Raw genomic sequence first — 23,694 nt, 5'->3', positions numbered from 1 at the left:
TTCTTACCTGAGCAACTGGGTTTGAATTTTTTTTTTTTTTTTTAAAGAATGTCATTTTGATCTCACAAAACTTTTTTGAAGCTTTTTTTTTTTTGCTTCCCCCCCCCACCCCTGCCCTGCTTACATGTCTCAGATGACATTTATGGCCTCAGTTTCAAGTGCCCTGGGACAGGATAGCCTATACCTACCCATGGTGTGGCCCCTCTGACATGAGTGCCTTGCAAATGGATAGGGTGGCACTGGGACACAACATGTATAACATTAGCTCACTCAGCCCTGCTGATGTCCTCGTTGCACGCTCTGTCCAGCCAGCCTGCATAATGGTGGGAGTCAGGCAGTGTCCCTCACCTCCCAGCTGCTCTCACGTAGCAAACAAAATAGCCGAAGCCTGGGATGGCACCAGGGGCTGGACCTGAAGCACTGATTGCAAGGATCCATACTGCTTTCCCAGGGCCTCTCTACATTTCAGTCTGATAATACGTGAAAGGGTGGGTAAGGAGCCTTGAAAAATTTTAAGAAAATGATTGATGCTTGCTAGAAGAATTGGTCCCTGCTTTCCCAGAAGTCGGTTTCCAAGGCAGACTGATACGACAGGTCAGCACCTTCTCCCATTTCCTGGGCAAAACACCTATGCTGTCCTTCCCCATTGAGCCTGTAAGGAAACAGGACTTTACAGCCACCTCCTGGAAGGCGATACTCCTCCTGCCCTCACAGCCCTGCGGTCCGCTGGAGGCCGCCTGCATCAGTTGACAAAGAGCTCTGTCTTGTGGTTCTCCCTGACATCCTCTAAAAGCAGCCTAAGATGCCCAAATTACAGATGAAAAATAAGCAACATCAATAGGAATCTCTCTGGATGTGGCCGCTTCCCCCATCATTTTGTGGTTTTCACAGATTTTCTCCTCTTTCCTCATCCAGTGAAATTCTGCATCCCCAAAGTACATTTGGCCATCCTTCTCCACGTTACATGGAATTTGACTGTTCATTTGTTTTACCTCCTCTTAGCCTGGAACAATGCCATACACCAGGAAGTTTGTAAAAAGACATGCTTCTGTTGCAGAATCAGGCAATTGTTGCTTTGGAGAAAGTTCTGTAGTAGGGAGTAAGTATAACATAGGAACTTACTCTCTCATTGCTACTCAGAAGACATTTTAGGAAGTTAAGAGAAAGCAGATCAGCTTCTGAATTATGTTTGCACTTATTGACCCTGTGCTGTATTAATGAAGGCTTTTTGTTGCAGCAGAAGGGCTTTTTCATTTTTACAGGAGCGTAAACTGCCCCTGGCACAGCTACCCTATAAGCATGAAAGCATGAAAATTAATCTTCATTTCAGTTTGCCATACATAAAATTTCCTTTAGATATTAAACTGTGTCCTTGAATATTTTTTTGTATGTCTTAATTGTTCACAATGAATGCTTAAAATTCATCTCACTCTATGATATTTCGGTGTCTTCTTTCATGGAATAAAATGTTTGTGATTCTCTGCCTCTTTGTTTAGAACTAAGTCACAGCACTGTTAAATCACCTGTCATGGGTTGCTGTCCTCTGTTGCACCCCAATATTCTAAATACAAATAAGCATAGAAATATTTTTATATAAATTCTGCAAAAACCTTTCATATTTATAAATTTGAATATGAATATTTATAATGGGATTTCTCCTCTTAATTATTATAATATATCCAGCTACCAGAAATAGGATGCTGGTATGATAGTGCTAAACCAGTTTTTAGTCCACTCAAATTATTTTAATGTAATGTCACTGGAATTCAGAATTTTGCAGTAAATACACCAAAATACTTGTAGACACTGAATCCCAAATAGAAGGAATCACCAGTGGGAAGAATGAATGAATGGAGTTGAATATTAATAATGTTTAAATTGCAAACGGAACCACCATAACAAATTAAGAAATAGTACTTACGCCATATCTGATGACAAATAAATACTCTTTTTCCACCCAGTGTGTTGAATTTTTTTGAGGAATTACTTCCCTAAAGTAAGCTTTACACCAGATATGTGCAGGTCTGTGTTAGCAACCGCATTGGATAGTGCTCATACCAAGGTTTCCTGATGACTTATTCAGTATTTAAATACATAGTTTCATAAAGAATATATTGTGGCTTTTCAGCCAAACATAATTGTGGTTATCCAGTCTAAAATGCCTACAACCAAATAAATAAACCTCTTTCATTCCACTGTAATAAAAATAAAACCATTTTGCAGCATGATGGAGTAATTCTTTGCTGGTAGTTGATCTAAGTCATAGAATTACTTAGCCGTGAACGTGGATAAATTCTGTTCATCTGGCCAGTTGTGGATCCACAGATTGTCAGTTATAGAAATCTGTCATGTTACAACAGTATGTATTACGCGGCTACCATCTTTTTAGTAACAAGGATGCATGCAAGGATTTGCCCTGCTTACAAAATGTTTGCAAGCATATGTTGCAGAGGTGAGGATAAAGGGCATACAGCTTATTATGTAATTACTATGCACGTGGAACTGCTGCTTGATTATGGGGAAACTTATTATTCTGCCACGGCTGTTATGCCAGTGGGCTCATTTTGATGATGTGTTCTCTTAATGTATTAGCTTTAACCTTTGAAGATTTGATCTAAATCCTGACTGTGCATCACAGGTGAAGGGCTATGTATTCATTTCCAAGTTCTGAGAAGGCATTTTTCCACATGATAAAGGCTTTGTCCATGTGTGCTTGATTGGCTATTGTTGCTTTAGGATACGTGGCTACGCATAATTTTGCAGACGTTATCAGGTATGAATAATACGGACTCTTATTCACCATTTTCCTGTTATATGGCTACTTATGGCTATATTGTAAGTATAAAAATTTCACTTTCATGAAACTACGTTATAGTTTTCTCCCTTTGAAGAATCATACAATAGTAAACGTGGGACAAAACAGAGGACAGTCAATGGAAGCTTGCCAGCTGCCATACGGTGCTAATAATGGTAATGGAATGCTGTATTGTAAACTCAAAACTTACCCAAGCAGTAAATGCATGTATGCAGTGTGACCTTACCCCACTGTCAAAATTTATAACCATCACATCAATTTATAGAAAGAATTATTAAAGTGTTATGTTTGTTATACATTGAGGACATTTTGGACACTCAAGGTCTCAAATGTTCTAATATGTCCACCTGGAGTAACAGAGGGAACCGAGTTTGTTTAGCCTGGAGAAAAGGAGGCTGAGGGGAGACCTTATCACTTGCTACAACTACCTGAAAGGAGGGTGTAGCCAGGTGGGTGTTGGTCTCTTCTCCCAAGTAACAGGTGATAGGACAAGTGGAAATGGCCTCAAGTTGCACCAAGGGAGGTTTAGATTGGATGTCAGGAAAAATTTCTTTTTCCAAAGGGTTGTCAAGCACTGGAACAGGCTGCCCAGGGAAGTGGTTGAGTCACCGTCCCTGGAGGTATTTAAAAGACGTGTACATGTGGTGCTTAAGGACATGGTGTAGTGGTGGACTTGGCAGTGCTAGGTTAACATTTGGACTTGATGATCTTAAAGGTCTTTTCCAACCAAAATAATTGTATGATTCTATGACTAATACAGCACCATGTGTTAAGTAGGGGTCATGGCAAAGATTGTATGTTCTCAGGAGCCATTTTAAAGTCAAGATTAAGATCTGCTTAATTTAAAGGAATCGGGAATTGATATTATCCAGCAAGCATTTGGGTTTTTTGTTGGTGGAGTTTTTTGGTTGTTTTTTGAGGGGTTTTTTGAGATGAGGAAGCCAAATGTATCCTAAATATCTATGGCCATATGCTCTATATTCACAACATAGTGTGTTTTACATAGAAACACATGAAAGTAATAGTGGGAATAAAAGTTATATCATGGAATATATTGTATAAATTACATGCTTAATCCCTCAGTAAGAGTCGCTTGTGCAGGTTCATCCAAAGTTACAGGGAAGATCTAGAGAGACATGAAGCAGAATTACATACATGCACATAAACATGGGAGTGGTGGGTAGACTGTGGTGTTCCGAACTTTTGTGGCATTTTCCATAGCACTGTTTACATTAGTCTGGTCTATATTATATTTGGCTCAAAAGTATGAATGATCAGGAGAATAAGTCTTAGTCTTTCAAGCAACATTAATTCATCTAAATATCACCAGCTTCATTTTTAGTTTAAGCAACATAATTTACTGCGTCACTGAATTCAATAAGTAATTGAGCATATTATTTTTTGAGATACCACATTACCAGTTTTGGGCAGAGTAATGGATCCTTACTTACTGCCAAGTATTGCTTTCTGAGAAATTATTGTTCGTGATGCTGTCGTGCTACACATGCACATTTACTGCCGGTTTTATCAGCCCTTCAGGATTTGGTTTCAGGACTCGGGAACTGGATAACCAAATGCAGCCCCTGAAGGGAGGCTGCATCTCCTTTCCTATGAAGTTTTAGCATGTCGTGTTGTTTCATCATATCAGCAACCAGGACTCCACTGCTCCCATCTAAATATCCCAATCAATTTTCAATTTCTTTCTGGTTTTCTCTGCTGTCTTCAGTTGAAACAAATGCTTATTAAGCCACAGTGGCTAGCGTGATTTTGATTCATGTGATTTCTGTCCTTCCTTCTGTTGGTGTTAATTGTTGCTGTGTTTGAAAGGCTGAGCTCCTTGAGCTGCCACCTCAAAGCTCTGGTGCTTGGCAAGTTCTGTCATTTTTTCTCCCATGAATTTGAGGTGGAAGATTCTGGCAAAGGTAGCTAGTTGCCTCCTTTTGTGATGGAGTAGGAGCTTAAAAGGAAGGAGTTGAAGGTTACTTACTTTCTAATTGTTGCATCTCTCCGTTTCTTCTTGAGACGTTGTCATGCGACCTTGGCCAGGTTTAGGTGATTACTAGTTGCTCAGTGGTGTCTCGGTACACTGTGAACAAATGTCTAATGGAGCAGAGAGCAGAGTGCTGTCCCTCTTGCTCAGCAGTGACACAGTTCTTCAGGCAGCTGGATTAGGACAGTCATGATTGACTCAGTATTGAAATCTCAACATATTATTTTTAATGAATTTCTATGTTTAAAACCTACAAAATACATCTGAGTTATTCTAAAATGTTCTTCTCGCCTTTGCTTCCATAGTACCAGGATACAAATATGCAAGGTGTAGTGTACGAGTTGAACAGCTACATAGAACAGCGTCTGGATACAGGAGGAGATAACCAGCTACTGCTGTATGAACTGAGCAGCATCATTAAAATAGGTAAGAAAGAGAATCAGATGTTGCTGAGCTCTTATTTAGCTCTGATGTGTAGCACATTTGTTATGTAGTTTAATTAGCAAAGACAGGTATTGAGGGATAAAAAGTGTTTTCTTTGGATGTTGTCTCAGTACAAACTTACTTCACCTGCTGTCCCTCAGTGAATCCCTGACTGCACTTAGTGAATTCCATCTTTGGAGCAAGATATGTTTCCAATTGCAAAATTAGAATCCCCTGTTAAATGAACTAAAGAATAGACTGTTCTGGTTATGATGGTGTTGCAATGTCAATATGGAAAGTAAAAAAAAAAATAAAAAAAAATCTATCAGTAACATCACTGCATACTTGAACTCCTTGAAGTGACACTGAGACGTTACTGAAAGAGGGCATATCTGTTGTGTGATCTCAACTTAGGTTCAGTTATATAACCATTTTTTTTCCTATCTGATGCATCAGATACCTATTGTGGTAAGAAAATACTATACATGAGTAAAAGTTAGAAAATAAAACCAAAAAAATTCCCAATAAAAGTGTAATTCGGCTTCTTTTTAGCTAGAGTGGATGTACTCAGACTTCAATAGGAAGAATCAGTAGCTTTGTTCAGTCAACTCTTTAGAAAGGTTTTACCAACCTTGCTACTTCATCATTTTGTAATGGTGAGTAATAGTTCTGGTTTATATATATGATGTTTTAAAAGGACCACTTCTGTTTACTGATTTTGCTTAAGTGGTTATTTGGATATTGATGTCCAGCTCACAGCAAATCAGACTGGATTTTGTTAATACACAGCAAGCAAGAAGCTATAGGAGACAGGGCCTGTTCATCTTTTACAATTTTTTTTTTCTTTTGTAAAGCAGATGAGTTTTGCCTTTTTTTATATTTTCTTTACATTGCTCATTTGCCTCATAACTCAATGTGCTTACATACTACAGCCGAAGGATTTAAAATCTGTATGCAAATTACTATGCCCTGAACTCTCACTGGTGTGACACAGTTGACAATAAGCAAATAACTACACAGGGAGATTTTTTTCCTTTTGTAAAAGAAACGTAGAAAGCAAATTGATTTGATCACGCACAAGTATAATCACTCCCTTGAAATGTACTAAATGGCTTCCTGGGTTCATTCATGAAAACAAGGTATCGGATGTGTGCATTTACTGCTTAGAATGTTTATTAACTGTTGGAAACACAGACACGCATGCTCAAAGTATCAAAGTCTGTTGTGTAAAGCAGGGTAAAAACCATTGATGGCTATATCCTCTTCTGATTGTGAGAGTTTTCATTTTATCAATGAGTTATGATGGTTGGTTGACTTTAAACTTTTGAGAGTTTAAGGAACTTGACTTTACCCTGTGCATACAACAATCTGAATCTGGTGGAAATCTGACAAGTATAAACTTTCTGGTGTGTGTCAGTGGTTTTGATATGGGGCAGGTGCAGAAAATAGAAACAGTTTGCTCTGAAACACATTTTTATGGCAATGTTTACAACATTTTATTTTCCCATAATTTTCTGTCTTAAGGCAAGAACAAATATAGCTTACCATCTACAAATGGTATTTATTTTACTCATGGAAATTATGTAATCTGGCTGATTATATAGTAAATACATGTTCTTATGTTACTTCTGTACTGTCATATGAATTAATTTGAATTTACAGACATTAGGCTGTGGAATAAAAATAAGATGTATAAAGAGGTTGTTTCTAATTATCTTTTAGAGTGTAGTAAATGACAATGGGGAAAACAAGAATTATCTCGTACCTCTAACTTTTTAGAGTCTGGGAAGTTTCAAGGGACACAGCAATAAACCTTCACTTCTAGAATTTTAGATGTTTGTCCGAAGTGGAATTGAATCTGTGGTTTCACCCCAGAGACCTTGTGTAAGTTCGATTTTCCCCTGTGAGTACAATTATTTCTCTTATTATTGCTTTGGCAGCTACGAAAGCTGATGGATTTGCACTATATTTCCTGGGAGAATGCAATAATGTAAGTATACTGGATTAAGATGCTGCTTTTCTGTACGGTTACAAGTGCATTTTCCAATTTGACAATGATGTTTTGATTTTATTTTGTACGTCATTTAGCAGGAAATATTACTTGAGTGCTGAATATTAGCTTTACGTTATCTTTATTTCTGTAAAATAGAAGTTTATTGAACATAGTGGTAATGAAAAAATGTTTCCTGTGTTTAGGGCCTTGGCCTTTTAATTTTTTTAAAAGATTTGGCAGTAGTGCTGCTGTTTCTCTGACTGTAGCAACTTAACTTGAAATTTAGCTCCATTATTAATTGCCTTTAACAAACAGAAAACTTAACTTGGATTTACTCTCAGCATAGCCTGTTCTTTTCATCCAGTTATCTCTTTGATTTTTTTTTTAATGTTATTGGGTCTTCTCTTAACTGCCAGCTGCAATGTGATAGTGAGAGAATGTAAATTTCAAATGTAGATTTCAGTTAGCATAAAATAAATTGTACATTTAAAATTTATGACTGAAATTAGTTTCTGGTGTAATAATTTGAATAACAGTGAGTCCAATATTTGCTGGTTTGTTATTTGGCATTTCGACACATTAAATTTTTTTTTTTTTTCTATCCAGATGAATTTGTATAGTTACTCTTATGCAAGATTTTGTAGTTAATTCGAATGGCTATGAAGAAGGAAATGCAGTTTATACTTAAGTCATTTCCATCAACTTAAAACCCACAATTTCTCAGAAAATGTATGTCTTTCATTGGTTCAAGAAACAAATTAAACTCTTCTTACTGAAAAATGACTAGAGAGGAAAATATTTTTCTCATTGTTTTTGTTTCCTAACTTTACACAGTCAGTTTTAATAGTTTATTTTTGTATAGTCTGTTAGCCAATTTCCTTTGCTCTTTGTGAAATAATTGCATTCAGAAAAAGGGAAAGAATGACATTTTTGAAATAATGGAAACAGGATTGAAGATGTACAAACCTGCAGGTGATGTGAGCCTTGCCTGAGAATATTTTTTACTTATTCAAAAAGATAGTGTCTAATTTGAAGGATGTGGAAGAAGGCCCATACAGAAATTTCCTAAAAGAAATCGAAATGGGTTTTGTTTTGGTGTTTTTTTTTTTTTTTTTTAAGGATTATTTTGTACAATAAAGATAACCCATTTTATTATTCAGAAATTGGGACTGCTCTGAATGAGTTCTGTAAGTATGTAAATACACCCCTTTCACTGAGGGGTGTAATTTAAATAACATATTGTTGACCCTTTGTGAATGCAATCTTCGGCTCTCATTAGTAGGTGACAGCATCCACTGTCATGGGCAGGGGATGATGCAGACGGTCACTGAAGAGCTTCCTCCTGCCGGAAGTGCAGCCATCCGTTCTGAGTGCCCAGCGCTGGCCAGCTTCAGTGGTAGTAACTGCGTGCCAGCTGAGCATGGTCAACTCTCGAAATGCTTTGTAAAAGATTACAGCAAAATTAACTTTACAGCTTGAGACCTAGAGAATTCTTATTAAGGTGAGGTTTCTCCTATTAGATTAGTGTGGCATAATAGGGGGTTCCTCACGGTCTTCTGATACCTTGAGGGCCTGGGCACTTTGTGACTTTCTGCTTTATTTATTTATTTATTTATTTTATTTAATAGCCAATTAGGCAGTTGAATTTATTTGCTTCTCAGTATAACTCTTTTCTGAAAAAAGTTCCAACCACTAAAAGCACATATTGAATTTAATAACCACTGCTATGGAGCTGCATCTCCCAAAACGGAATGTTCTTCATGCACTTGTTACAGGGACTGATCCCAAGTCCTTTGAAGTTAGTGTGAGATTTTCCATTCACGTTAATGGGCTTTCGGCCAGACCCATGTTCGTAGGTAGTCTTGTAACTAAATGGTAATGCATTAGCCTACTTTTTGTAAGAAATTATCTTTGAAAATTAATTTGCACATCTTTATCTCTTGAATATTTAATTTAAGGGATGTGTCCAAGTGAGACTAACCATTGTCCAGCAAATAGTAGCAATGTATTTTTATCTACTTCTATTAAATATCTTTTTTTAAATGGGAACAAAAAGATTCTGCATAGCATAAATGGCAGAAAGGAGTGAATTCTTTAAGCTGAAGTTCTAAAAATGATAAAAACACCTATCATTAGCCCAGACAAAGTAGTCTTTAAACACCTATGGCCACATGTTGAAGAATGGCTTCTATTTTTTTCATGGCTCAGGTTTTTTTGATGCTTGGTTTGTGACTTAAGTTTTGCAAATTCAGCAAAACTTTTTTTTTTTTTTTTCAAATTTAGCATTTGGTTTTGTGTTTTGGGTTTTTTTTTTGTTAGCTTGAGAAATATACATAAATCTGCTTGTATGTATCCAGTCAGCACCCTCTTGTTTCAGAACTAGACCTGATGTAACAGTTATTTCCACCGTGCTTTCAAAGAAATAGTTTGTGCCTGAATCCAGCTTTTCCGGAGTGTGTATATGTCTTTTTGAGAATTAGGTACTGGGAGAGGATTGTGTAAGAATGGAGGAATCCTGTTAATAAGTAGATATCTACTTTTTCCCAAATGGTTTTGTAATGTTTAGTGATATGTTCTGACTATATTCTGTAAGGGAAATTAAGATAAAAAATGAAGCAAAAGCATTAACAGTATGTCATTGCAGCTCCTGCTGTAAATACGTATAGTTGTACTTGTGCCTTTGAGAATCTTGACACGTGTTAATCTCAGCTAAGGATCATTTTTGCAATATGAGATTTTCATAACCGCTTTTAGCCTAGATTAAATAGTGAGTTTCTAATTAGAATAGAAGATAACTTCCTTTTACAGAAATTCTAGATATTTACACAATGAAAACCAGAAAATGATTATTGCATACTGTGTGCTATTATTTCTTAATATTGAGAGAATTGCCATATCATTGCAATTTTACTTTTTTTTGTGGGTTACTAAGAATTACTTGTAAATCTCTCTTTGGTGCAATTTGTAATATGGACAGCACTTCCCTTACATTAAAATTATTTTAGAACCAAAGGCAAATTTATTTAATGTGAAGAAAAGCTCTAGATTATCTGATCCTTTTCTTTTTGCAAAACATAGATGATACTCTGGGCTTTAAAGGAGGACCTTGTTTTAGAAAAACTTCCTTTGGAGTTGAACAGCACAAATACCTGTCCATATGTAATTATTTATGGCCTCATTTTCTTTCTCTCTGTTGAAGTATACAATACTATATCTTGACTTATGTTAAAGTTGGATAACAGCATAAGGTCAAGGTAATTTCTGGCTGACAGGTCAGGTCGAATGTCTTTAGGATCTTTACTAGAGTGAATGTGCTTGAAATGGAAGATGCCACACCAATTGCAGGTTACAGTGCATTTCTTTACACAAGTATTACTCAGAATTGGTGCCAGAAGAATGAGTGTGGCCAGTTCAGTTATTTTAGTGACCTTCTGGTTGTTCAAATTACTTGGGAGCACTAATGCTCGTTGCACTCCTGGTAAGGGTGTTCTGACAGGACGATTCTGCTTTTCGAATGATTGCCCCCGAGCAGGTAAGTACCACTCGCAAGGCCAACTCCTTCCTTCCCCGTAAAGTTGCCCTGCGTATCAGATTCTGCTTTTGCGTATGCTATACATATGGTAGAATGCATTGCAAAATACTTGGATGCTAGAAAAAATGTAGCTTCCTCATCAGGGTCAAGTGATCCGAACAGCCCTGTGCCCACACCGCCTCTGGTTCTTGGACTTTCTCCATATCTAAGAAACTGTCTTTGTCCAGGAGTTAGTGCAGTTATGCAAATACAATGATTTATTCTTAAGGTACGTAAGAGCCATTTTGCAAATACTTTACATTGGAGACCAGAAACACTTCAAAATCAAACAAGAATGTTTCAAACTCTCCAGCAAAGGACTTGACTTTATTTCCATTTTCTGTTTTATTCCTTATGGGGATGAATATATTAGTTCATAATTCTCATGTTATGACCTTAATTGAATATCATCTTCAAATATGACTTAAAGGATTTACTGAAATCCTCGTATTGGGTGCTGTGTATGTGTGTAAATCAATGTGCCTAAGTACCGTGCTAGCTGGGCATGGATTTAAGTCCATAAGCTGACATCTTTACAAGGTAATATTCCTAAAATGCTCACCACAGCTACAGAGTTTCTTATATATTATCTGATTCTTAAGATGCTTCTTGTTTATAGTCCTTATTCGTGTGACTAATTCACCTCATGATTACATTGTGATTCCTACGTAAAGATGTATCACTTAGAATTTAACAGGCGTACACTTAAAAGTAGCTTTTACTAGGTCTTGTGAGTGTTACTTAGTTCCTGAAACTGCAAATTGTATTGACAAACAGATAGAAGTTTCCAATAGCTTTATTGTAAGAAATAATTATGTGAGGCCACAAATATGTGCACATACTCTGTGCTTCAGGGTGTATCTTATTAAGGTATTCTGGAATTTCTGGTCATGCAGAGTGTTGCAGCTGAATGTGCAGTGCCACCTAGTGAATTTATGGGGTGGGTGATTTGAATTATTCAGAACCAAGGGAAAAACTACTGTTTGCTTGACTGCCTCAGGTTTTTGTGCCAGGCTAAGGTACATCATTTTGAATGACTGGGCATCTTCTCTGAAATTTGAGTCTTTTAAACGTGTTTCCAGAGGAAACCCTTCTAGCTGAAAGTGAATTCAGAAAATTTTGGTCTTTATCCTTGAATCAATTCTAACATCTTGTACTCTTTTTCATTTATGAAGTAGAAGGAATCTGTTGCTTCCTTATTTGCCAGTGAATTGTGATACTCAGCAGAGGGCAGAAAGCTGTTGATGCTTTATAGTGTCTAAGTTTAACTATGAGTCAATAAATTATCAAACTGAAAGAAATTAGATAAATAACTGTCAAGATAGTGAAATTTTGGTCCTGTTTCATTTAATATTCAGGTAAATGGACTTGTAGAATACGGTCATTATGAATATACTACAGGTAGACTGCAAAACTGGGTAGAAAACTAGACAGAGATAAGTTGTTTGTGGTTCACTATCAGAATGGGAGAGTATGATGCATAAATCCTTAAGGTTTTCTCCTGGATCTGGTTTTGCTCAGTATATTCATTAATGCATGGGTGAAGGAAGAATATAGGCTTATTAAATTCACATTTTACATGCAATTGGGGAGGACTGCAGATGTGTTTGTAGGGATGGGTTAGAATTCAAAATGATCTTGGGAAAGTGGACTGAAAAAATTGGACAACAATTCAGTGAGGAGAAGTGCTGGGCTCTCCTTAGATTGCGTCTCTCCGTGCAGGGCAGTTGATGACTTTGAGAAAGATTTCAGGGTTTGCAGTGAATTTGAAGGTAAATGTGAGATGGCAATATCATTGTTGTAGCAAAAAAGACACTGTTGTATGTAGCAGAAGCAGAAATCTCGTCTTTGTGTAAAGTAATTTTCGCATTCCTCTGTCCACTGCTAAGGTCTTAGGTGGAATAATATGTCTGGGGTAAGCACCACACTTTTAAGAAAAAATTAGAGGAGCTGAATTAAGGGCAGGATAGAGCAGGGAGAATGGTCAGGAGACAAAAGAACTGGTATTGCTTGGTCTAAAGACTAATTGTAGGTGCGTAGGGCAAGAAGTAGCGGGCTTGAATTGACACTAGGAAAGCTTCCCCAGTTGTGGCTGTAGTGAAGCAATACAGTGTGATACTTGTGAAACCTCAGGTATCCTCGTCCCTGGAGGTGTTTGAGAGCTGTCTGGACAAACATCTTTCAGAGAAATGCTTAGCTGACCATGCCTTAAAATGGAAGGGATGGAAGAGAGGTATGTCAACTAAGTTTTCTGCATCAATGAACTGGTATAACTCTTGTGGTGTTTTTCAGTTGTGTAAATTCAGTGGAATGTTTCCAGGAAATAAGTGCAGTTAGAAATTGATACCATTCAGAAGGATGAAAAACAAAAAAACCCAACAACCCACAACTACTAGTTGTTTTACAGCATATAAGCGCATCATCTTCGTTTCACAAGTATCCAACATTTGCACATACTATGTGGTTTAAAAATTCAAATCTCCTGTCAAGTAGTCTGTCAGTTATCAAGAAGGAAATATGAAGTTTTTATAAACAATGGAGGTAGCTGCTGTTGTTTTTTTCTTCTTTTGTTGCTGTGTGCTTCATGTAGTAGGATTGCTGCACTTGTGTTTAAACCCAGGATTCTATGACGTATTTGCCTATAGCTCTTTAAGATTTTGGCATGGTAGTGTTGGGCTACTACTTCAACTTAGCCAGTTTACAAACCCAAGGGTTTTGCCTGTAGACGCTTTCCAAATTAGTTCTGTTTGTTTGGGTTTTCTTAGTCGTCATTGCTTATTGTAATGAGTTTTATTCCTGCAATAAAACTGGCTTTAAGGCACAGCCTTTATACCTATCTGCAAATAATTTTACCATTAGGCTGTGTGGTCTTACATGTAGGTTAAGTCCTTTACCAAGAGTAAAAATCTAGTGCTGTTACTGAACAGAAAAGGATGTGAGCAGCAAAAGAATTAAGCTCACTTAATATCAACTTGGATAATTCCCTTGTCTCTTTAATGTCTTCTTTTTCCAAGCATTGAGTCATATGGCAATGCTTTAGTATTAAGGCTTTCATTTAATGTCCATTGAATGTTAACTGATTTTCTATTAAGCATTTTTAGGGCCAGTTTTATCAGCAAAATTTGCTGTGGAAGAAACTAGATCAGAATCCAGTCACCCTTACCACCAAAACAGTTTGTTAATGGAATGCTTGTCATGTGTGTACTTTAACCCTTGTTCTAATCAGTAAACCTGATTCTTATCCAGACCTCTTTTCTGCAAAGAAATTTTAGAAAACTCAGTTTATGATTGGTGTTTGCTTACTTATAAGGATTATTATAAAAAAAGAAGAAACAGCCGAGCAGTTTGTGAAATGGTGAGCAATACATGTTTGCAGTTCAAATCCAGCCCTGGCAAAATTTATGTAGTTAGTTGAATGGTTTCTAGCCTTTTTGGGTTGGGATGTGGCATTGTACTGGATTCCCACCACCTTCAGACCAACAGCCTCTAGAAAAATAGCATCAATTACACCTGTAGTTGACCTTTTCATCAGAAAGCACCTGAAAACTGTAGGTACTTTCTTATCACTGTAAGAATATCTGTCAGGAGGTGCCAATGGTATTGTGTTATGAGACTTGAGCTGCTACCCCTCATCTTTTCTTTTACTGGGATTATAATCATTAGAGTTTCACTAGAAAAAACAACCAGGGGGCCAAGTTACGACAGCATGGCAAGAAGAACATCAGTAATTCTGCATGCGCACGCTCTTAGCTGTTGCAAACGAGGAGTAATGAGAGTTTTTTCAGCCACAGTAAAAGAGGTTCAAGATAAATTACTTCATAATTTCAACAGACTGTTGGAGACTATCAAGGTGAATTAAGAGATTAAACTAGGAGGGAAGGAATCATTCTGAAGAGTTTTGGGCCCAGCTGGAACAATCTGTCATGTCACAGATGGCAGGAAATGAAGCACCTCGTGCCCTCTGAGGTTACCACAAGGTATAGGAGGTTTCTGGTGTCAGACTTCAGTATTCCCCTGCCCAACTACATTTAAAGAAAGAAGTCCATCACTATGTGGAACTTGTTAGAAAAAGATTGGTAATAGGGTAGTTGACTTTGATGTAGATAAGGAGATTCTGTATGTGTCTGGAAGGAGGGGAAACAGTTCAAAGTAGGGAATTGCAGGACCTGGTGGGCTGCTGGGTGCCAGAATGGATGAACCTGGAGGCTTCCAGTAGATTTGCTCTCCAAGCCAGTGTTTGCCCTTCTGGTAGTTTATCAAACCCAGAGTGGCTCTCCCATCTTGGTTGCCTTCTCCATCATCAGCAGGAGAGCTATCTAATGTTCTGTCTACACTAGATATCTTTTATTACTTAACTTTTGCCAGGAGAGAGACAGTAACGTTACAATGTCAGTAAAGAGCTATTCACGTTTATCTGTTTCTGATAGTGACTTACATTCTCACTGCGAGTGGTTATAGCAGCAAAAGATACTGTAAGCAGCACATGGGCATCCTGCTGTCTCCTCAACCTTTGCCTTTTACTACATTGTGAGTTATTGGTACAGTATTTGGGAAATTATGGGACTTAATATTCTCATATTTCCTTTTTTATTAACTATATATTGTTTAAGTTGTGCTTGAAAATCCACTGGTTCCTTATTTTGATTATTAATCACTGTTCGGTGTCATTATCAGAAATGCAAACTGTTAGTCTGGTTTTGAAGAAAAACACTCAAACCCACTAAGGAAATGCAAGTGATTTGAAAGGGCCCGATCTATCCATTTCTTCATTTACTTGTGAAGCTGTAAACAATATATCTGATGTCTGCACGGGAACACTTCTAATTACCCTTTGAGCTGGTGAAGGATGATTTGAATTAAAAGAATGCTGGAGTGACTCATGGTTAGAAAAGAGTAGGCGAGCCCCAAACTTTGATTACTACAGTACATTTTATTTTATAAGTATTTTCTTAAGCAAAAGGAAAACCAGGAAATGTGAGCTGGATAGGTGATGTGAAAAACCTGGTGGTTTTGGACAGTGGTAATAAGAGATTCCCTTAAAGCTGTGTCTGTGGGATGCCTCAGAGATTATTTCGGTAACATGCTGTAGTAGAGCAGAGCACAGCTTTTTTTGTTGTTACTGCATTTTGTTTGGCTGACCTTGCCATTGATGGCTTCGAGGATTCAAAATCTTTGTTAACAAACCCCCAGCAAATTTCCACATCCTTAATTGGCACTAAATGTTTCAACTCATTTGGATGTAAATTGTTCATATATGGAATGTATCAACAGTCATGAAACTTTAAGTGTATGTATAAAGTCAATGTGGGAATAGTAGAAGCTTATGGACCAATTGCAGCTTATTATACGGTAATGAGGAAATTTGCCTTTCCATTTTCTTGTTTGAGGTCTAGGTGAAGGTCTGTGCTTGCACAGTCATGTTTTTCTACCTGTACGGAGTCACGAGGAATAGTGGCAAACTTAGAACCTACTGGGTAGTTTGAAGAGATTTTTGATCACTGACCCATTAGCGGTGGGGTTTGTAGTTTCCTATAGGAAGCAGAATGGGATTGCTTCTGCAAAATTCTTTTTATCACTGGAAGTAAAATAACGTCCATGAACTTTTTCCACTATAGGGATGCATATTCACAGCACTACTTCATGGTGGTAGTAACAGAGGGGTTTACCAGCCAAATGGGTACTTACACTAGGACACAGGACAGACTGTGCTGGTGAAAGCAACTTTTGCTACCAATGCTTCATGGTGTCAACACAATTTTTTGGCCATTGAAGATCCAGTGAAGGCCTTTTCTGGAGAAAAATAATGCATGTGTGGCAGAAGTGAGTTCTTTGTTTTCTGCTGAAAGTGGCTTTTTGGGTTTGTATTCTTCATCTTGCATTTTGTTTTGAGAAGCCGTTTCTGAGAAGAGAAAGATTTGTCCGTTGTTTTATATTTAGTTATGGGCATGACTCAGGAGACCAGTGTGGAAAAGCACATTTTATACACGTAACTTAAATAATAGAGTTACTTTGCTAAGCGTCACACATTGCGATCTTGGCATAAAGAACCAAATATGTCTTAAGAAAAAGTAAGAATAATGGTGTGAATAAAAGTGTTAATCTTTGGAGAGATCAGCTTTGGTCTCCAGTGTCCTGTTAATTTAATTTGACTCATTCCACTACTTAGACTACATAATTCAGACTTTAAACATTGTGTTTCATCTCCTACATTGTGCAGTACTCAGCAATATGCACCACCTTTTCAATATTGAACACATTATAGTTTAACTGTTCCTACTATAAAAGTACTTTTTCCTATAAACATATAGTGTAGCAAGTCAAACATTTGTGAAGGTATGTACTTCAGTATTTCTGTGCCTTTTATATTCTAAACCTTTTTCTAGCTGCTTTGATTTTTTAATATTTTATATCAGAACACTGATTTAAATAAATAGTGAACTGTGGTTTCTTCAGTTTTATTAGAATAATATACTTTTTTTTTCAGATCGTGGGGTGCTTTTCTTGGATCTGTTATGCAAAATGTTCTTTTTCATTCTGTTTAAGTTCATGTAAAAATATGAAACTGAAACTTAGGAAGGCAAGTAACTGTGAAACTAAGATTTCATTTAAGAATTATATGTATCTTTATTAGATTATAAGAAAGTAAGAATAAATGGAGCTTTTTATCCTGGCAAATTGAGCAGGCTTGTTCTGGCAGATTCAATCTACTGATTTAATGGTTTTTGTTGTTTGGGTTTGGGGGGGGCTTTTTTTTTTTAGTAGCACATTCTTGTAATTCATATGGAAAATTAACATTCTGACTTTCTCAGTGTCTTTCGCTGCTAAAGGCCACGCTTTAAAGAAGCTGTGAGTGTAATTGGGTTTTAAGAATAAAGTTGAGGTTTGGGATCAGAATAAATAGAAAATTGCAAGATTTCATGTACTTGTACCATAATACAAGACATCAAAATGGACTAATTACTGTCCATGTTCAGTAGAGCTACTCCATGGAAGAAGTATCTTTCCTTCCAGCTGCATGAGACGTGTGAAATAAATATGCTGAAATGACTTGTCAGAGCTGAATTACTATGTGGCAACTCTATTTTCTCTTTTTAAGGTATTTTAATTCTCATCTGTATCCAAATATTAGCAAATGAATAACTGGATGGAAAACTCTCTTCCTTGTCTTGCTGAACTTTTTGAGACTACCCGACTTTCTTCTGAAGAACAAGACAAATATACAGTTACTGATTTTGTCAGAATCTTGAGTTCTTTTGAACTCGCTAAATGTCCTAACCATTGGACTACTGATTCTTCTTGGATAGACCTCACTCTTATTTTGGCTATGAATTCCGTACTTCTCTCTGGCCATTTGTTTTCCCCTCAGCATGAAGTCCAACTTTCTCCTTCCAAAATGCTGTTAATCCATTACAGCTAAGGTACCCTCATCGCTGCAGGAGTACCTACATATGGTGCATTATTTGCATCTCCTTAGTTTCCGAAAATTTCAGTGTATTCTTTTTGGAATTGTTTGTTATGTTTTATAATGTGCCTTGCATGTTTGCAGAATAAAGAAATGATGATTATGAGAGGATGCATCTCATATCATCCCTCATTTTCTACAGCTGACAGTAGATGCTGAAGTTTCACTGCAAATTGTGCCTTTATTATTCTGTGCTAGAAAACAACTCCTGTTTAGTAATTTACCCAGTCTCACAGAGCCCAAATTGGTAACTATTGATCTCTGAAGTCTGTCTCCTTTCTTTCACACCTGAGTTTTTTTTGTCTTGTGATCCATTTGGCTCGCTCTAGCTCTAAGCCATAGTGCAAGGCATTCCGTAGGCTATGTGGTGAGCTGTGAATTTTGTATTCAAATGGTAACTGGAGCCTCAGCTAAAATAACCATAGTAATACATTTTTTTATCGTAGTTTCCATTTATACAATGAGGATAACATCACTACCCAACTTACAGGGGAGTCGTAATAAAGCTTAGTTAGAGGTTGTGAGGTACTCGGGTACTATAGTGATACTGACCTCACAGACCTAGGAGGGCAAAATAAGAGAAATGCCATTGATTTCATAGTGCCTAGATTTCACTTCTTTAATGAATCAGACCTGTAGATTTATCTAGATTTTCTGGGTGGTGGATGTTTTCTGGTTTTGGTTGGGTTTTGTTTTTTCCCCCCCCCCTGCAGGGAATTAAGTATGCATATAATGGCATAATATTAAATAATAACAATCCCAGTGCAAAGCGCTCTGCTTACTGCCAAGCCTAAGCTGAAATCATAATTGAACAAACTAAAAGTTCTTTGTTCAGCCTTTCAAGACGAGGCTGCATTCTGAGCTACTGGAATCTGGAGTACCTGTGCACCTGCTGTTGTCTACTGTTACAGAAACCTTTGTGAATGATAAATGTGGGAGACAGATTAGATGCACTTAATATTAATTATCATAACTGTTGATGCTGTAGAATTTTGGGCAATTCACCTTCACAGCAGCCCTAATGAAAGCAAAGTCTGATAGTAAAAGCACCCAATATGAAGGAGTGGCACAACAGGTGGCTGTTCTTACCTGGAATGTTAGTAATACATTGTGTGGTGGCACCATCATCTATCTCTGGTATTATATATGTAAATTAAAAAAAAAAGAATAAATAAATTCTATTTTCCTAGCAGAGATTTTTGCTTAAAATATTTCATCTTAGTTCATATGCTTTAAATTCATAATTTAAAATCATATAGCTATTTAGCAGTAGACTTACTTACTACAGGAGCTCTCTATATATACTCCTCATCTTACAAATTTATCAGTGAAATAAATTGGATTGTTGACTACAGTAAATTAGAAAACACAATTTTCCAATAGAAGATGGGTCTCTGAGGTGGTGCTTTAGTTGTGTTAATATTAAGAATATATAAGGAGGAATGGCTCAAGAGATTAGGAAATTAAGCTGAAGTCTTGGAAATGCAGATTTGATTCCTGCTGTTCTAACACTTTGTGTAACCTTTGCCATGCCATTTATTCTTCATGTGCCTAAAATCCCTTTGTGTTTAAAGGATAATAGCCCTGCTATTCTGAATAGGGTGTGACAGTGATAAATGCTTTAAAATTTTGAGAGTCTCCGGGATTCTCTAGCGTTAGGAGGCACATGGATGTAATGAGATTGATGGATGTAATGACATAAAGGCAGAAAAATAAAACAGAAGGTGAAACTTTTTGCTTGTAAAATGAACTGTTCCTGCTGATAGCATTGGAGACAGGGTTTTTTGGTTGTTTTCTGACTTTAAAATCAACTGTTACTAACAAACTGCTTCTTTGCAGGTTGTCGGAGGTGAAAAATAAAGGAAAATTTTAGAGACTGTGATAGGGACATTGTTTTCCAGCACTCTACTGTTCCATAAAATTTATTTTTCATCCAAAAATGAATGAAATTTTAGATTTGAAGAGTGTTTGGCATACAGAAGGGTTTGCAGGTTTGACCTTGATATATGTGTTTAATTTTCTCTTTGTAAAATAGTATTTGGAATCCCATTCATTCTGGTGGTGTTAACTGGTTTAATAGTTTTGTTTTGGAACAATTATCAGATGTTTTTAGATGAGCTTCATGATGTCACTGTTGTCATACCTGACTTTTCAGTAAATGAGACAGTTTTAGGAAGGCAGCAAGTAAGAGAGATGTTTCTTCTAGTACAGGGGATGAATACAGTCATTTCAACTTCAGGAAATATAGTGTTAGGATAATTTTGAAATTACCTTTCCTTGGGACGAGATAAACAAGAAATTTAAATATTATCTCTACTGCCTGAATATATTCTATTGAAATAAATGGGTGCATCCTAGAAAAACAAAATCTTTCTCTCACAGAGGAAAATATTACCTTATAAGTCTTTATGTGGTGTATTGTGTCTTCAAGGTAAACACAATCCAACCCTGATATAAGCAGTAACTGACTTCGGCAGAAGAGTTATCCGCTGTCTGAATGGTAACTTTAGAGTGGGATTTCCTAAAATTTCCAAACAGTTAAGCGGAGTTTATCCAACTACTTTTCATTGTCAAAAGGCGTGTTTCTCTACATTATCTACTTTATTCAATCCTTTACACTACATAGGTAGCATCGTAAGTCTGTAAAAGTAACCATGCTTTCTAATTGCATTCCTTTTTTCCCCTTTTTCCCTTCTAACTAGAGTCTGTGTGTATTTACACCACCGGGAGCTAAAGAAGGACAACCACGGCTCATTCCTGCAGGACCCATTGCACATGGCACTACAGTATCTGCTTATGTAGCCAGATCCAGAAAAACGTTATTAGTAGAAGATATTCTGGGGGTAAAAAGCTTTCTCTTTTTAATGAGATGATTACAGCATGTTCTTAGAATGAATATTTTGATGCTGAAATGTTTATTGAGCTGAATGTATAATGACAGAATTTACATCTGTCTTGCTACCAAGAAAATAAATCTGAGTTTGGATTAGCTTCAATAATTTCAGAATATCTCATTTATTTTTAAGTCTGGTTTTGTTGTGGGTTTTTTTTTTTTTTAACACTTTTTTAGTTGTCAGATAAGGGAAATAGTGATACCATAATCGCTCGGAGAGAAAAAAACCCTATTGGTTAAAACTCCTGTCTTCCTGGTCTTGAAATAGTGTGCTAATCCCAAACAAGAAGACTAACATATAGTCAATCAAAGTTTGATTTTATTATAATGCAAGGCTCACACTGACAAGAATGTCAATCAGAATTCTGATTATTAGGCAGTATTTTGGTCTCCTCTTACACTAATGTAAAGCTGGAATACTTAGTAGACCTAAATGAAAGGTATGCTAATGTAACTGATATCAAAATTCAGTTGGTAAAAGGATTCAGAAAATCCTAAGGTGATATTCTGATAGTTCTTGGCACTCTGTATGTCTGTCCTTTTTAATTTTTTGAAAAACTTCATCCTCAAGTCACATCTATGCAATGGTATGAAATCGATACTTAAACTCTACTTTAGGAGAAAACTTTATGATCAGCTGTTTATGAGAACACCAAGGAAGTTCTCTCTTCTGTGTTTTCTATCCTTTTGAGTTCTGCCCAGAATAACAATCTTTGGATAGTGTGGCCAAAATCGGACATTGCTGTCTCTATTTCAAAAAATATTTGTTAAAAAATGGGGCTATAAACAAAATACCAAACACCTAATGTGAGTACACTTTAACAGAACCACAAAAGCAAAAGATGGAAGCTGCTTTCCCTGTAGTAACAGTCAGTGCTTTCTATACAACCTGGACTATAAAGATTTTATATGCTGTTAGGTTTTTTTCAGTCACATATAGGGCTTAAATTGTTACTGGCAATTGCCAATTAATGTTACGATATCCTTATATACGAAGGTTGTACATTTTGATTTTATGTTTATAATAAAATTGGGGAGGGTAGTGAGGAGGAGTTTTGAACTTTTTTGTTGGAGTACAGTATCAGTGCATTATTGACCAAATAGGGAGATTCGTTTTGGCAACATGGTTTGCCTTCATGTGATTTTTAGGAGCATCTCAACAGTGAAAAGGAAGCACTGGCAGATAGACTTGCCAGGTCTTTTTCTTGGGGGGGAGGACAATTAAAAAGTGAAAGCAGGAGGCTCGTGTTGCAAAGTGCTTCCCACTCTCTTTTGTCTGTCATTTGTTCCTAGATGTTCAAATTGATTGTCATCTTAGTAATTAAGGTAGAGATTACTTGCTGTTTTCTTTGCGAAAGGAGAGATTTTGATCAGCCTTGAAGGAGTGTCTGTCTTTCCTAAGCACAGCCTGCAGGGAACATCTGGTACAAATCAAGTACCGAAGGATTGATGTGCAACGAAGTGGGTCTCCCACACTTCACATCAGCTAGTTACTGCCTTACTAAATGTAGCATCCAGGTGGTTTTTCTGGTCTTTGTGAGTTTTCCTGCATGGGGAATTGAAGCTGTAAAGCCTTGGACATTCCCCATGTAGATTAAGTTATGAATTTAGGCTCTTCATAGCAGCTAGGTAGGATTATTTTAACACTTATTCCTGTAACTTTTGCATCAGTTTATTCAGATGCATAAGCAAGGGAAGAAGAAATGTTCTTACTGTCATGCATAACTTTTCGGGAACACATTTTCCCCCTTGGGAGTTGGTTGAGGATTATAACTTTGTGTAACCTAAAGCCTTAGCTTCAGGTTTTGATTTTTGTTCTCTTGTGAGCACTGCTCTCTGCTTGGTAACCCTGAAATCTGAGCAGTCCTCTTCATGATTACAAATGCTTCGGGGTGAGGTTTCTAGTGGGAAAGGGGATGGTGGGGTAGTGGTGTTTGTTTGGGTTTTTACTTAAACTGGACTGAAATTAGCAATGAAGTGCTGGTTTTACTGCCTGTGAGATTAGAGAAAATGTATTATAAAAACAAACCCAAAGCTGTGTCTAATATCACAGTTAATTCTGACTTGCTATCAATAAGGTTATCCGTATATGTAAATTAATGCTGAGAATTTTTAATTGCATTTTTTTAGTAGATGTCTTAATACTGTAAGTTATGCTGAGAGATATGAGTTTTAGTGAATTTTATCATTTTCCTGCAGATTTGATCAGCCAAGAGAGGGAGGAAAACATCAGTATGTCTTTCATGTTAATGTTATGATATTTACATTTTATCAGATTATGTTTACATTTTCTAGGATGAGCGATTTCCCAAAGGTACTGGACTGGAATCAGGGACTCGTATCCAATCTGTTCTGTGTTTGCCAATTGTCACTGCAATTGGTGATCTGATTGGTATCCTGGAGCTTTACCGGCACTGGGGCAAAGAAGCCTTCCACCTTAGTCACCAAGAGGTGAGCTCACGCCCAGCCTTTCCCCACTTTCCCACAACGGTCAACACTTCTGTCCCCCCCCAGACTTCCTTCTCTCGCTCTTCTCACCTTTTTTTT

At 37.0% G+C, this 23,694-nt stretch overlaps 1 protein-coding gene across 4 annotated transcripts in view; it reads left to right on the top strand.

The window, feature by feature from the left end:
* The window catches only part of PDE10A (phosphodiesterase 10A), a 383,571-nt gene that overhangs the window by 305,818 nt on the left and 54,059 nt on the right, over nucleotides 1-23,694 (top strand). For 3 of the 4 annotated variants that reach the window (XM_054819188.1, XM_054819185.1, XM_054819186.1), the window contains 4 exons: nucleotides 5,111-5,231; nucleotides 7,169-7,218; nucleotides 20,957-21,097; nucleotides 23,443-23,598. In XM_054819188.1, coding sequence (XP_054675163.1) covers nucleotides 5,111-5,231; nucleotides 7,169-7,218; nucleotides 20,957-21,097; nucleotides 23,443-23,598 — 468 coding nt within the window. The remainder of the gene's footprint in view (nucleotides 1-5,110; nucleotides 5,232-7,168; nucleotides 7,219-20,956; nucleotides 21,098-23,442; nucleotides 23,599-23,694) is intronic. The other variant, XM_054819187.1, reaches the window with a different exon arrangement.

The sequence above is a fragment of the Grus americana genome, chromosome 3 (genome assembly GCF_028858705.1).
Source record: "Grus americana isolate bGruAme1 chromosome 3, bGruAme1.mat, whole genome shotgun sequence".
NCBI lineage: Eukaryota > Metazoa > Chordata > Aves > Gruiformes > Gruidae > Grus > Grus americana.
The sequence above is the reverse complement of the archived record's forward strand: the minus strand, read 5'-3'. Positions and strand labels throughout refer to the sequence as shown.